This window comes from Staurois parvus, unplaced genomic scaffold (assembly GCF_062004578.1).
Source record: "Staurois parvus isolate SC_StPar_1 unplaced genomic scaffold, SC_StPar_1.0 ptg000080l, whole genome shotgun sequence".
NCBI lineage: Eukaryota > Metazoa > Chordata > Amphibia > Anura > Ranidae > Staurois > Staurois parvus.
The window spans coordinates 5,023,902-5,040,467 of record NW_028317876.1 but is presented as its reverse complement, the minus strand read 5'-3'; the positions used below and the strand labels follow the sequence as shown (position 1 = coordinate 5,040,467).

Below are 16,566 nucleotides of genomic sequence, written 5' to 3'. Positions count from 1 at the left end.
AAAGATTCGTACATCCATAGTATGGGCATGGCATACAAAGATTAGTACATCTATAGTACGGGCATGGCAAACAAAGATTAGTACATCTATAGTGTGGGCATGGCATACAGAGATTAATGAATCTATAATATAGGGATGACCTACAAAGATTAGTATACCCATAGTGTGGGCATGGCATACAAAGTTTAGTACATCAATAGTGTGGGTATGGCATAAAGATTAGTGCATGCACAGTGTGGACAGTAGCCGGAGCATATACCGGAGATCACTACCCTCCATGCTTGGCTCTGAGATCAGAGACTCTGGCTGCTTTCAACACCACATTCTTAGCCTAGGCATGGCATATAAAGATTAGTACATGCATAATGTGGCCATTGGATATTAAGATTAATGCCTGCAGTAGCCATGGCATATACACTCATCGGCCACTTTATTAGGTACACCTTGCTAGTACCAGGTTGGACCCCCTTTTGCCTTCAGAACTGCCTTAATTCTTCATGGCATCGATTCAACAAGGTGTTGGAAACATTCCTCAGATTTGGATCCATATTGACATGATAGCATCTCATTGCTGTAGATTTGTCAGCTGCACATCCATGATGCAAATCTCCCAATCCATCACATCCTAAAGGTGCTGTATTGGATTGAGATCTGGTGACTGTGGAGGCCATTGGAGTACAGTGAACTCATTGTCGTGTTCAAGAAACCAGTTTAAGATGATTTGAGCTTTGTGACATGATGCATTATCCTGCTGGAAGTAGCCAGAGGCGGAGGGGTGGTCTCAGCTGGACTTGGGTGGGGAGGCGGTCTCAGCTGGGCTTGGGCTGGGAGGCGGTCTCGGCTAGGCAGGAAGGGCGGGTTTAGCTGTGCTCAGGTGTGGGGGCAGGCCTCGGCTGTGTTCAGGTGGGGGGCGGGCTTCGGCTGTGTTCGGGTGGGGGTTGGGCTTCGTCTGTGCTCGGCTGACAATTTCCTGTAGTATGTCAGCAGTCTGTGACCGTATCCTGTTCGTAGTCTGAGTCTCACTGTCTCCTGTCTACAGTCTCTGACTGTATCCTGTCCGTAGCCTCTGACCGTCACCTTTATCCTGTTCACAGTCTCTGACTGTCTCTTGTATCCTGTTCGCAATCTCTGACCATCTCCTGTAGTATGTCCACAGTTTCTGACCTTCTCCTGTAGTATGTCCACAGTTTCTGACCTTCTCCTGTAGTATGTCCACAGTTTCTGACTTTCTCCTGTAGTATGTCCGCAGTCTCTGACCTTCTTCTGTAGTATGTCTGCAGTCTTTGACCATCTCCTGTAGTATGTCTGCAGTCTCTGAACATCTCCTGTAGTATTTCCGCAGTCTGACCGTCTCCTGTATCATGTCCGCAGTCTCTGACCCTCTCTTACCGTATCCTGTCCACAGTCTGAGTCTGACTGTCTCCTGTAGCATGTTCGCAGTCTCTGACCATCCCCTGTATCCTCTCTGCAGTCTCTGACTGTCTCCTGTATCCTATCCGCAGTGTCTGACCATCTCCTGTATCCTGTCTGCAGTCTCTGACCATCTCCTGTAGTATGTTCACAGTCTGACCATCTCCTTTACTATGTCCGTAGTCTCTGGACATCTCCTGTATCCTGCTCGCAGTCTCTGACCGTCTCCTGTACTATATCTGCAGTCTCTGACCATCTCTTGTATCATGTCTGCAGTCTCTGACCATCTCCTGTACCATGTCCGCAGTCGCTGACCATCTACTGTAGTATGTCCACAGTCTCTGACCAGCTCCTGTATCATGCTCGCAGTCTCTGACCAATTCCTGAGGTGGAGTTCTAATAGGAAGAGGTGGTGCCTAAAGAGGAAGGGGTACAGTTCACAGATGATGGGATGGATCTTAAACAGGAAGGGGTGGGACACATTTAGATGGGGGGCGCCCGATTTTAGTCTTGCCTAGGGCAGCACAAAATCAAAATACACCATTGCATTCAGAGATGGTATTCTGCATACTTTGGTTGTAACAAGCAGGGTGGATTTGATTTAAATCAAACTGATTTAAATCACGATTTAAATCACAATTTACATCACTAGTCAGTAAGGCTTGATTTAAATCCTAGTTTTCTACATAATGACTAATTCTTGCTGGTATAACTTTAATATGCAAGTAGATGAAGATTTTTGGAATAACAACTTTTCATATTAGTTTTTTTATCCCCAGTTTAATAGGTTAATCATTCATATTTAGAAAACTTTTCTGTTGTACTTAGGAAGGAGAAAAATAATCATTACCTTAATAATAACAATTTAAATAGATTTATTCAACTGAAACAATAACATTACAGCATATGTTATTTGCTTAAACAAACATCCATGTTTGTTAACTAATTTGGCTAAACAAAATATATATATTTTAAGAAACTTAGACTGTCAGCCCCTTCCTCCTCACACTTAGTTTCACTTTCTTCTTGTGCAGATCTATTCCACTCCAAACAATCAGAAAAATATTGTTTCTATTCTATTCACTGAACTTCTTGAAACGTAGCACTGAAGGGGTTGATTCTGTATTCATAGGTTTGTAGAAGTTAGGATTAAGGTCTTTTTCTTAACTTGTTCATGTTATAACATTTTTGCTGTGAAGAAGAGGCATGTGATCTCCGCTGAGTCAAATTCAGTTTTGAGAACTGCAAAAGTAAACCAAGCATCTGTGATAATATCTTGTAGGCCGAGAAACTGCCCAATAATCTTACAAAAACCTCTGGAAGAGCATGACATTGTGAATGGATTAATGGAATTTATTTACCAAAAAAATTAAACATATACAGCCTTATTCTATATAATTAAAAAACGAATCTTTATTTCATGATGGAATAACCTTTGGATGGTAATATATTTTCCTCAAAAAGCATTTTATTTAAAAAAATCCGATTTAAATAAAAAAAATCCGATTTAAATCAAAAAAATCAGATTTTTTTGATTTTTTTTTTAAAATCATTGATTTTTATCCACCCTGGTAACAAGTGATTATTGTGAGTTACTAACGCCTTTCTATCATCTCAAACCAGTCTGCACATTCTCCTCTGACCTGTGACATCAGTAAGGCATTTTTGTCCACTCAACTACCGCTCACTGAATATTTTCTCTTTTTCGGACCATTCTCTGTAAACCCTAGAGATGGTTGTGTGTGAAGATACAAGTAAATCAGCAGTTTTTTAAATACTTGGGCCAGCCCGTATTGCACCAACAACCATGCAACATTCAAAATCACTTAAATCCCCTTTTTCCCCCATTCTGATACTCAGTTTGAACTTCAAAAAGTCGTTTTCACCGTGTGTAGATGCCTAAATGCATTGAGTTGCTGTCATGTGATTGGCTGTTTAGCAATTTGTGTTACCAAACAATGGACCAGGCGTACCTAATAAAGAGGCCAGTGAATGTAGAGACCACTACCCTTTCTAAGCTTGAGCACTGAGCTTGTTGCCATTAAGTGCATCCATAGTGCGGGTCAGTATTCCCTCGGTACCATTCCTTTTAATCCCAGTTATCTGGAACCTTGGAATTCCCTTGAGCCATGATGGGCAGTAGGTGTGGCCAGATTGTGCTCCATGCTAGGCCATGCTAGGAGTAAACTTTGCTCTAATGACTTTCTTCTTCTTTTGCAAATAAAATTGATTCCAAACTAAAAATATTTGTCAGTTAAAGCAAATTTACAAGGTCTAATATTGTGTAAAGGAAACACCATACCATGAAGCGAGAATACATTGGCTGTAACAATGAAGGTGTTCTTCACAAAAAGCTGTAAAAACAGTCAATATATTCTACCATTTACTGATTAACTTCCACTTATTACTGGTCTTCGTGACAGGGTTCTTTATCTTTACGTACCTTGGGTAAATAATAACTGTTAGATTAGGTATAAAATGGCACTAAATATCTATTTCCATTACTATTCAACATCCCCATCCGATATTCTTACCTCATATCTGCAGTTATACTTCTTCATGGAATCTGTCTCCAAAATGTCACGTGTGTTTCCCTACCCAAAATAATAATAGCATTTTGTCAAGATAGTAGTTGTAGTAATAGAGTTGGGAGAGCAGTTTACAAAAATGCTGAAATATATATATTTGTAAGGTCATGACCAGCTTGTGAATACTGCTTCTAGTTGGTGAAAAAGAGCAGAAGAGAAAGTGACATTTGAAAATAATTTACAGGTTTCCATTGTGTGATTGCAATTTGGAAAAAGGAAGAGCATAGTACATAAAACCCCATACACACGGTGAGAATATTGGACGAATGATCGTCCATTTTTTTGGGTTTTTTTGCATACTAGTCTCATATCGAAAGTAAAAGGTTATTAAAGTTATGAAAATTCTTGTATGACAAAAAAGAACATCCAGAAGTGATGTATTTGTATTTTCGGATGAAAACTGTGCTGATTAAAGGGAAATTGTATGATCTGGTATTGTATGAGAAAACTTTTTGTGCTTGTCCCTTGAAATAATTTTGGACGAAAACTGTGTACTAACGTACAGATTATCATTTGATCGCTTCAAAAGCGGTATTTTTCGTACAATTTTCTGATCGTGTGTACTAGGCTTGAGACTGAAATCCTGAGATTGGTGCATCTAAAGTATGAGCAGTAGACCTGGCATATATAGGGATTAATGCATAGTCTTGGGCAATGGGTGCACCATATGGAAGTTACTGCCCTTTGTGCTGGGCTTTGAGGTCGGAGATTGTTGCTTCCAGCACCCGCAAACACTGAGCACAGGCACTGACCTTGTGGTCATTTGGTAGGTGCATTCATATTTTGGGCATGACCCCCTCATTCATAGGACGATAGCGCAACATCCTTTGATGATCACTTGTGTGATTACATTCATGATACAGCTTTGCCGATGCTTGATGCAGACACTAGAGACTTCCTGGATAACCCCTTTTCCATGGAAGATCCACTCGCTGCTATTACGGTTACCCCTGCAGGTAAATGCCTGGGCCCAGATGGTTTTTCACCCAAGTTCTATAAGATGTTCAGGGATACTCTAGCTCCTTTTCTATTGAGAGTCTTCAACATCTGCTGACACTTCCTTCCCTGCTCAGAACCTTGAAGCACATATCTCTTTAAACATTTGTTCTAGCTACGGTTCTGTCTCCTTGATCGGAGTGGATGTCATACTCTATGCCAAGATGATTACCTCTTGTCTGCAGCCTCTTCCCCCAAATTTGATCCATACAAATCAGGTTGAGTTTATACAGGGGAATGAGGCCCGGGATAATACCTTGAAGACTCTGTGACAACTTGTGCTGGGAAAGGAAATAAGGGAAAATGTCTTTAACTACAGTTGCAAGAAAAAGTATGTGAACCCCTTGGGATTACATGGAGTTTTGCATGAATTGGGCATAAAATGTGCTCTGAACATCATCTAAGTCACAACAATAGAAGAACACAGTCTGCTGAACATAATACTACACAAACATTAGATTTTGCCATGGTTTAATTGCACATAACATGTAAACATTCACAGTGCAGGGAGGAAAAAGTATGTGAGGCCCTAGCTTAATGACTTCTCCCAGAGCTAATTGGAGCCAGGAGTGAGCCAACCTTGACTCCAATCAGTGTGATGATATTGGATGTGTTGCTGACAGCTGTCCTGCCCTTAAAAAACACACACCTGTTTTGGGTTTACTGGTTTCAAGAAGCACTGTCCACAAAGAATATTGCAGCACGTTTGAAGTTTGCAAAAGAGCACCTGGATGTTCCACAGCACTACTGGCAGAATATACTGTGGACAGATGAAACCAAGATTGAGTTGTTTGGGAAGAACACACAACACTATGTGTGGAGAAAAAAAGGCACAGCACACCAACAGCAAAACCTCATCCCCACTGTAAAACATGGCGGAGGGAGCATCATGGTTTGGGGCTGCTTTGCTGCCTCAGGGCCTGGACGGAATGTTGTCATTGATGGGAAAATGAATTCCAGAGTTTATCAGGACATTTTGCAGGAAAACGTACGACCATCTGTCCGCCAACTGAAGCTCCGCAGAGGATGGGTGATGCAACAGGACAATGACCCAAAGCATACAAGTAATTCAACAAAACAATGGCTGCAACAGCACAGAATACGCCTTCTGGAGTGGCCCAGTCAGAGTCCTGACCTCAACCCGATTGAAATGCTGTGGCATGACCTTAAGAGAGCGATTCACACCAGACATCCCAAGAATATTGCTACACTGAAACAGTTTTGTGAAGAGGAGTGGTCCAAAATGACTCCAGATCGTTGTGCAGGTCTGATCTGCAACTACAGGAAACGTTTGGTTGAGATTATTGCTGCCAAAGGAGGGTCAACCAGTTATTAAGTCCAAAGGTTCACATACTTTTTCCTCCCTGCACTGTGAATGTTTACATGTTATGTGCAATTAAACCATGGCAACATCTAATTTTTGTGTAGTATTATGTTCAGCAGACTGTGTTCTTCTATTGTTGTGACTTAGATGACGTTCAGAGCACATTTTATGCCCAATTAATGCAAAACTCCACGTAATCCCAAGGGGTTCACATACTTTTTCTTGCAACTGTAGCAATAAAATCTACCTAAGCACCCATTACAGAAATTCCCCCTGAACTACTGTCTTAATGTCAGGATTGTCACTAGCACAGAGGAAAAACCCAACTCTGTTTTGATGTTTGATCTGCTCGGGTTTGGCATGCCCTCTTTGAAGATAGTAGAAGCAAGTGGATAATTAATCTCACAATCTGCTACCCAAAACAAAAATAGGATTTTAATAATAGATCTGAGAAATTGCCCCTACTTGTGTATGTTTATTTATATCCTAAACTGTTATTTAACTAGGACAGGCATACATGTAGAAGCAGGACATTTAACCCCGAATTAAAAGGATCTCTAGAAGGTGTGACACTAAAAGCTAATTAAATGATTATACTAACCAACATACTTATCATAGGTGCTCATGAATTTTACATCACTATGGAATATTGCATTTCATCCTCAAGGTGTTATTTAATACGACTTTTTATTGTATCGCTCAAACATGAACATCTGGATAATTTAAGGCCTTTCAGTTGTCACCTTTGATGGTTTGAGGTTGTTCATTCTTTCTTAATTAATTGCTTAATATAAACTTCATCTATTATTGAAGCTTTCAGAGAGTCTGAAAGCAATAATGATGTTCAGCCACAACACAAAACGCCTCTTTCTTTCTGTAAGTAACTTCACTGAGAACTAGCTCATTTCATTGCATACTTATGAACAATATGAAATGGAAGGTGTATGGAGAGAGACATATTATACATACCTGACTCAATACAATTTAATTTAGTAAGTGTACTTACAACATCAAATTGTACTGAGTCACTTGTATATGGTATCATCGACCAAAATTTGAGACTGGCTTTTAGACGTCGAGTTTTCATTGTAGGAATGCTGCTATCTGTCCCTGTTGATAGATGTGGTCATTCCATCCATAAGCACACATAAGTGAAAAAAGGGTCATAGTGACCAAAGCAACTTTTTTACATTGCAGAATTGCAAGTATGCGTAAATTACAGGAGGCCTTTATAATAGTAAGTCTATGAAATTAAACTTTTGCTCCATGCTTAAAATCATGTAAAGTCAGTTTTTTTTTATTGTTTTGGTTAGAATTTTAAAGGCTTAGAACTGCAGATGAGCTTGGATTCAGAATGAACCCATATTCAGGCGAACCCAGAAAGAAGCCATTCGTGCCAGGCCACTCTACTGCGAACCAAGGCATTTCCCACTCTGCAGTTGCATGTTCACAAAGGGGTGGGAATGCTTGTGACATTATTCACCTAATATGGCCCAATGGACAAAGCGGGTCAATCACATTTACCCAATATGGCCCTGTGGCAATATTAGGTCAATGATGTCCACAGCAGCCCTGTCCTTTTGTGTATGTGCAGCTGCAGGGTGGGAATGCCTCAACCGCAGCTGATTGAGACGACACTGAATACTTCCTTCTAGGTTCTGACGGACATGGGTTCAGACCAGGGGTGAACTGACAACTCATGGGGCTCCTGGGCAATAGGGGATCATGGGACCCCTGTGTCCTTGCCCAAACTCAAAAAAGCCTATGAAAAAGGTACCAGGGGCATCTCATGGGGCCCCCTACTGACCCCGGGCCCTCGAGCAGTTTCCAAATGGTCAGTCCGCCCCTGGTTCAGACCAAACCCAAGGTCATACTTCGTTAGAACCTTGTCCGGTATTTAGTATCATCTTTGTCCTCGCTGGGGAGATTTCCCTTCATTACTGGACCTAGTGACTGTTGTTTGTGATGCAGAATGTAAAGAGAAGTGCAAAATGTTTCAGTTGTCACAGGAGCAGAATTTAAGGGGAAATCATCCAATGGGTAAAGCTGTTCTAGTGACAAGTGCATAATTCTCTTCGGAGAAATCTGCTTTTTGTGCTGGGGTTCAACCATTCTGTACAATCATCCAATTTTTTTTATATTCCCGTTTTCCAAAGTCTTCAGGCCGATCATGTGAAGCCACATAGTCCTCTTTACCTCCTTTCAGGCTGATGAAGATTGATGCTGATGGGATGATGTCAGCTCCATTCTCTGTAACAGTTCCCTATGAATTAAGGGTGCTGTGGTAAAGCCCCCTAAGATGGTGGGCTTGTGACTCCCTGCATTCATAGTAGGGGTCCTCAGTCTTTCAGGTTCAAGTGATGCTGGTAGGACATTAAGGTTAATATGACAGCTTAAACATTTTTTTAAACACACGGGCTGGGGGGCATTTTTCAAAATTCTAAATTGAGGCCAGAGCTGGACTTTAAGAGATGCCAATACTTTATCTTTTACTACATCAGCTGTTTTGTAGGCCTCTTCAGTTCAGCACACCACAGCAACATGTACAAGCATAGCTTTTTTCCTATATGTCCTATTAGGAAAGCTGTCTCCCTACTAAAACATTTTTCCATTGTTTTCAGCATAGACTTACATTGAGAAGAGGAACCTTAATGCATAACCATTGGTATAGCTCTGTAAAGTAGCCAGCAAAGCCTGTATATACAGTAAAATGAGCAAATATTACATCTCCTATAAAAAATGTACTGTAATAACAAATCATAAATAATGCAATTCTAAATTAAAAAACATTTTTTAATACATTAACACAGATTGCTAATTTTATTTACATCACATGTACCTCTTTTAGGTGTTCTGAGCATCCTGGAAACCCACTGGATTTCCATATTATACCATACGTAGATTTGGGGCCAGGAGCTTACACAACACATCTAGTAAGATGTCAGGCATGTCTTTTTTCTAAGTATGTTGCAGTCCTTTACCTGCAGAAAATTTGAATTGAACAGTTCAAATAATAATTTTACCATTGCTGTCCATTCTAATGATTGTGTGCATTATTAGTGGGATTTCTTCTCATGTCCGTTTAGTTTAGGGACCGCATTAGTTAAAACTTGGGAACTGAAAGTCCTAACAATCAAAATCTATATATAAGCAGTAAAATGAATGCACAACTTTTTCATAGAAATCAGAAATGTTGCATGTACAATCTGCTATTTGCAGAGCCAATCCAATGCATATGTGGTAGTTGCTTTTGTAACCAATAGTTTTCACAGTGCTTTACAAAGTAAAGGAAGACAATACAGTTCAATACAGGGGTTTAGGAGAATCATGCTTGTGAAAGATTGTATTATAAAAGGGGCAAATAATACAAAAGGTAATAACTGTGAGGGATTGTCAAGGTCCTACCTTTTCCCAGAGGTTATGTTACTCCATGTGCTGGCATCCATCTTGGATTTATGCTGAGCATGGTGGGAAGCTTTTATGCCTTCAGGTCTCTGAGGTCCATCCCCCAGAGGGGTGTGGCTGAGTACATATAAGCCTGTGATCCGCACATGCTCTTTGCACTTGTGTCTTGTGTCTTTGTCTTGCTACAGCTCTGTGTATATGCTCGTGACTCTTCTGGTATTTGACTCGGCTTGTGACTAGACCATTCTCTGTGTTTTCCTTCGATCTGACCTTCCGTTGCTGAACCCGGCCCGTGACCTGTGATTCTCTGTCTACTGTTCTGTACTGTTTTGTCCCGTTGTTGTTGACCCAGCTTGCCTGACTACGCTATTGTCATTCTCACCAGCTACACGCCATTGGCGGCAGCCGGGGTGTCTCGGGGGCCGCGACCTGGTTCCTGGCTGTGTCAAGTCCATCCCCACCATCAGGGGCCCTGGTGAAGGGCAGCCTGGGACTTAGACTCCGCGCCCTGAGGGACTTCGGTCTGTTGGTGGTGGTTGTCGTCAGCCAGTGCGTTACCCTGCCACTAGGCCTACCTGTCCGTTCCACAGCCCTGCCCTGACAGGGATGAACTGATGAAGAAAGTTAAGTTCAGTTTTTTGGTGGCGTTGGTATAGGTTTCCCTGAAGAGTTACATTTTCAGGGATCACCTAAAGGACAGAGTATGCAATAACTGGACAGATTGGAGTAGGGAATCCCAAAGGAAGGGAGAGTTGCCCAGGAGATATCCTGGAGGTGAGCATATGGGAAGAGGTAATGAGGGCGCTTAGAGAGCATTAGGTCATGGAAGGAGTTAGATGGTTTGGATGATATTTTGAGATGAGCTTGGCGATGCAGCTGAAAACAGAGAGCAGACAAGTTTGGACACAGCTGGAGAGTTACAGGTTCCTTCAGTGTGGTTTAATGTTAGCTTGACAAGGACTCTTTAAGACTTTGGACAGTTGTTTTGTTAGGCTTTTCAAGGACACCTGTGTGAACAGTTAATAATTGCTTCCTAGAACAGCCTGTCTAAATTGATAAGCTTTTTGTTAATAATTGAGCCACAGCGGTCAGCTCTGCAATTTATGTGCAAATAATAGCAGTTTCCCAGAATGAACACTGGGCATAATAAAAATACTGGAGCAGCTGTGTACTTCAATAATTAACATGCTGCTGCCAAAATCAAACAAACCAACCTACATGAATAGTGCCTTTTTAATGGTGGTTTAGAAAAAATAGTGAATGGCACAGTGCATTTTCAGCAGTCAGTCCCTGGTCCATCTGTGGCCACAAAGTTTGGGGGAGATAAGAGTGATTTTGAAGTAGAAATGATAAGTTAATATTTCTTGAAGTTGTACATTACTAAAACTTTCAAATCTACCCTAATGCATTAATTGCTGTAAGTTAGGCATGTGATATTTAGGCCAGGTTCACACTATAGGTATGGGACTGCGTGTAATCTCATGCTTTCCGGCACCTCATTAAAAGCATGCTGCTGTTAGCAGATGTACGTGGGTGCCATTCATTCTTAATTGGTTTTCTATGCTGGAAACTGCATATTACAATGCAGTTTTTATGTGGCTACAATTTTGGATTTGTTTGATTTAGGTGCAGTTGTTGATAGATCACATAGTGTTCTGTCCTTGCTACACGTTTCCCTGTGTGTAACTCAACATGCTGATAAACCTCAGTCTGCAATAAGATAGACTGAATGTAATCTTGAACATTTATTAACAAAACAAAGTGGGTGAAACTATGGGAAGAACAGGTGAGAAATACCTATAATACATACAATGTATGAAACATACAAAAACACAATGAAATAGCTAGACTGCAGATGGCAATATGTCCATGCTTACCAGCAATGCTGCCTGTAGGGAATGTAAATTTAGTCCGTGATGGCTGGTTTCTTCTTCCTCGATTCTTAAGATGGAGTTTGAGCTCCCAGGATGCACCTTTTTCCTTTTCTTAGAAGGAAGCATGATGGGATGTTTTAAAGTTGAACAGTCTTTGAGTGTTTGAAAGTACATGGGTTCTTTTTTTAAATCAATTCCTGTCTTCCTGTGGAGTCTCCCTGTGTCCTGGTCTAGGCTGTGTGATGGACATTGCCCACATTGAGAATAAACCTTGCCCTCCTGAAGTAGCCCTAGAGCCCCTTGACATGGGGTTGGGTTTACTCTCAATTTGGCATGTATATCATTGGCCTAGGATCCAACCTAACTCCACAGGGACATGGGGGGTTAGTTACTAAAGCTAGAGAGTGCAAAATCTGGTGCAGCTCTGCATAGAAACCAATTGGCTTCCACGTTTTAATGCCAACGCTTAATAGAACAAGCTGATTGGCTACCATGCACAGCTGCACCAGATTTTGAGTGCTCCAGTTTTCCAGGTTATGGTCACTCCATTCAGGAGCCTTTTCATACTGCAGAGCTGAAATACCACTTTGTGGTCCACACTGCGCCTGCTTCGTTTAGGTGATACATAAAATGCTGATGGCTATATAGTGTACCACTTAGTGTTCCATGAATAAGGCAGTAGGGAACACTTCATGACTGCCAGTCCCATGGCTTTTCCTTTTTGCCATTCATTGGATCCACTTGCTTATGAGTCCCAAAGCAAGCAAAGCACTAAACACATTTGTAAAGAATGCTGTTTTGCCTTATCAATGTGTCTTTTTTAAAAGCATCTGCATGGTCTTCGATGTACGCAAAGTGGAATTATATCTTTTGCTGCTATTGAGGAATATATTTAAATGAAAGAATTTGTGTCCAGGGGTCAACTTGAATACATACTGGGCAGAATATCTGATATGCATATCTTTTTTTACACTATTAAGTAATTACTGGATTGTATTTAAAACATTTCTTGTTGTTTTCCAGGAAGGGATTGTCTCGAGGAAGCAAAGACCATCGGGCGGACCCTCTGCCAGTGCACTTCACACTCCCTGTGCAAGAAGCCATCCATAACTACACATGGTACTGTATGCACACCTGTCAATGATGAATGCTAGCAAACAAATTCAGCATAAAAAAAGAAGTATTTGTATGTACTCTATGCACTGAGAAATAAGCGATTACCTTCAAAGGCAAGCAGGAAGTGCCAGAGAGAGCTGTATTTAATATACGGTACTCAAAAATGGTCCTTTTTATCCAACACTCAAGTACACATTTATTCAGTGACAAGTATATTTGCAGCCAAAACTGTTTTTGTTATTCCTCTTTCACGTGGGCCTAAGTACTGGTTCCTGATCCACAGGATATGCCACGATTGGTTTGGGATATGCTGCCTCCTTCACACTGAAATCCCTCTTCACCGTGACGCAACTGCATCCATTGGACGTAATTCCTCCTTACAAGTTCTCCCCCCCCCTCACCTATTTAGGTGACAATTCAAAATTTTGCATTTTCCCTCAATTTCCATCTAGGTGACAAACAGAGAGAGAGGGTGAATCTCCCCAGAGGAAGAGAGTATTAATAACCTGACAGAGGTTCTAACCCTTCCACGCTTTTTTCAGAATGAAATAGAAATTTGGCTTTGGACACAGAGGCCACTAAATGCCAACATGTTATTTTCTAGTGATATCATAATATGAAGCTCCCAATAGAAAGTACTGTTTATACAATGTATCTCAAATGTTGAATCCCAGAACAGTGTGTACTAAACCACATGTATATTATGTATATTGTGACCCACCATATTTGTGCTCAAATGCTCTAACAGTTGCATTTAACGCTGTGACGGAAGCGTAGGCAAGACAGAACACACAAAGAAGATGGTAAACACACAAAGCTTTATTAACCCTTTGACGTCAACGTCACACAAATATGCGGCCTCACGGAACTGGGCTTTTTCCCATGGGGCAGCATATTTGCGTACCTGTCTTTGTGCTGGGAGTGCACTGCTCGGCGCGCTCCCAGCACAGAGACCCCGGTGTCACTGGGAGCCCCGGATCCCGTTCTAACGATCGGGACCCGGGACTCCCGATTTAGGGTCACATGATCGCTGTGATAGCCTCTGATTGGCAATCACAGTGATCAGTCACTGTGCAGCCCAGCCCCCTTCTTTTTTTCTCTCTCTATGAATGGAGAAGAGAGATACATTATATCTCTCTAACTCCTGGCATAGAGAGAGTAAAAAAATGTTTGTTAAAAAAAAAAAGAAGACAAATAAATAAATATCAAAAAATAAAATAAAAAATAAGGAAAAATACCTAGATCAAGGTTTGATCTAGTTCAGTGCCAGCGTTAGTGTTTGGGTCAAGGTCAGGGTCAAAGGTCAGGATTTAAAAAAAAAATTGGCATCAGTGTCAGTTAGTGCTAATGTCAGTGTCAGTGTGTTTTAGGTACAAAAAAAAAAGACAAACACAAAATGCACGCTATTGTTTCTGGGCTGTACTACAGGTACAAACAACAAATAACATACACATATACTGTATGGTATCTCTGCAATTTTCAAGAGCTGGAGAATTTATTTTGGGTTGTTCTTTGGTGGTAGGTTATGGTCGTAACAAGAAACACACAGCTAAATAAAGAAAATTATTTTTTTTTACTACTTTGGGCCAGATTTCCTTTGATAATAAAGAAAAAAATCAGGAGATATCAATTACCATTTTCCACCAAATGAAAGCCCAATTTGTCCTGAAAAAATCAAGGTATAATCCACCTGGATGTACAAAGTAGTTGTGATGATATGTACGGTTTTACTATCACATGTCAACGTTGCAGAATTGTGATTAGGCATTTAGATTTGTTTTACCCTTAGGTGTGAAGGGGTTAAACTATGTCAAGCACGCAGTTAGGGTATGAAGGTAGCGTCCGGGTACCCAAAAAAGTTATAATCCAGCCCACGATAGGGCGATTCGGGTAGTGATGGCCTGAGCACTCAGGGGGGCAGTCCAGGTAACTACGATACTCCAGACACGCAATAGGCAGTCCGAGCAAGTATTAATCCCGGCACACAATAGGGGCAGTTCAGGCAGCAATAATTTGGGCACACAATAGGGGCAGTTCAGGTAAGGGTAATCTGGGCACATAATAGGGGCAGTTCAGGGCACTCCGCAACATGCGGTTTGTAGGGACACTCATGGCAGGTGGCTTGCAGACACTCAGCAGCAGGCGGCTTCCAGGGTCACTCATGGTAGGCAGCTTGCAGACACTCAGCAGCAGGTGGCTTCCAGGGACACTCACGATAGGCGGCTTACAGACACTCAGCAGCAGGCAGCTTCCAGGGACACTCACGATAGGCGGCTTACAGACACTCAGCAGCAGGCAGCTCCCCAGGGACATAGTGATCAGCAGACAGGGACTGTCACGGTACTCAGCCTTCCAGGGACAACCAGCAATCCGCAGACAGAGACCCTCACGGTACTCAGCCTTCCAGGGACAACCAGCGATCAGCAGACAGGGATCCTCAAGGTACTCAGCCTTCCAAGGAAAACCAGTGATCACCAGGGACACAGCGGCAGCAGGCAGGAATAACCTCTAGGGACCCAGCGATCAGCAGAGCACTCAGTGGGGTCTGGGCTGTGGGGTCTGGCCTCGGCTCAGACCTCACACAGCTGTTCTCTCTCTCTCGTGCAAGTGACCAACAGGCTTGCAGGGACTTGGCAGGGTCTTGGCTGTGGGATCTGGCCTCAGCTCAGATCTCACACAGCACCCTGTCCCGAGTGGGGGACAAACTCAGAGGCTGGGTCCTGAACTTCCCGCTTGCCCTGGCAACATCCGGCCCAGCGCCACGTTGCCGGGCAGCGAGGCACGCCCCCCTGACACGTGCCGTGCTCTCGGGCCGTGCTCTCGGGCCGCGCTCCCGTGAGCGTGGCCTTTGTCTCCGGCGGGCACAGAGCGCTGCAAGCCTCGTGCCCATGCTGCGCCCGCCGGGGGGGGGCGCGCTGAGACATCCCGGCGGCCTGCGCCGGAGGTCTCCTGGCGGGGGGTCGAGACTCTCTGGCAACATTGCCGGGAGAGGTGCGACCCGCACCACAGGGGCCGCTTCCTCCCATCCTGCACAGCCTTTGAAGTAGGCTGTGATAGGATGTGAGGAATCTGCAAGTGGGGAGGGAAGGGTGAAGGGACAGGCAGAGGGACAGCAGGCACAGGGGGTTGGGGGCACGGGGCACACCGTGACAAACGCCATTAGAGCTGGTTCACATATATGCAAGTTGGATGCATTTTGAACCACATCCAGTTCACATGACATGTGAAATAGCATTGCTTTCTATTGTCCCTGTTCACATATATGCGGTACAACTAGAGTGCGGATTGAAAAAGAGTCCTGTCCGTTTTCTAAGCAGTGTGGTCTGGCTCAGGTGCGAATTCATGCTCATTGCCTTAGATTGTAAGCTCCAAGGAGCAGGGCCCTCCTAACCCTCTTGTATTGAACTGTATTGTTGCTGTATTGTCTCCTGTTATATTGTAAAGTGCTGAGAAAACTGTTGGCGCTATATAAATCCTGTATAATAATAATAATTGACTTCTATGGGAACGCTTCTGAATTGCACATGTCATTCAATTGTGAGCGGGATACAATCCTGACCTTATCCTGATCTAAACCTGTCCTGAACCTGATCTAAACCTGACCTGAACCTGATCCAAACCTGACCTGAACCTGATCTAAACCTGACTTGAACCTGATCTAAACCTGTCCTGAGCCTGATCTAAACCTGACCTGAACCTGATCTAAACCTGTCCTGAACTGCTAAACAACTACTTTGTCAATTAGCTGTGAAAACAGAGCTTTAACTTGCACTGCACATGTGTGAATCCACACTGTGGTGAAGTAATTCTTTTACAGATCTTGTGTAATATACATTTTTAAACTTTCTGTAAT

General features: G+C 42.6%; 1 protein-coding gene across 2 annotated transcripts in view; it reads left to right on the top strand.

Moving 5' to 3' along the window:
• The window catches only part of FAM149A (family with sequence similarity 149 member A), a 120,343-nt gene that overhangs the window by 60,725 nt on the left and 43,052 nt on the right, over positions 1-16,566 (top strand). For both annotated transcript variants that reach the window (XM_089669585.1, XM_089669584.1), the window contains exon 2: positions 12,621-12,716. In XM_089669585.1, the coding sequence (XP_089525711.1) occupies positions 12,621-12,716 (96 nt within the window). The remainder of the gene's footprint in view (positions 1-12,620; positions 12,717-16,566) is intronic.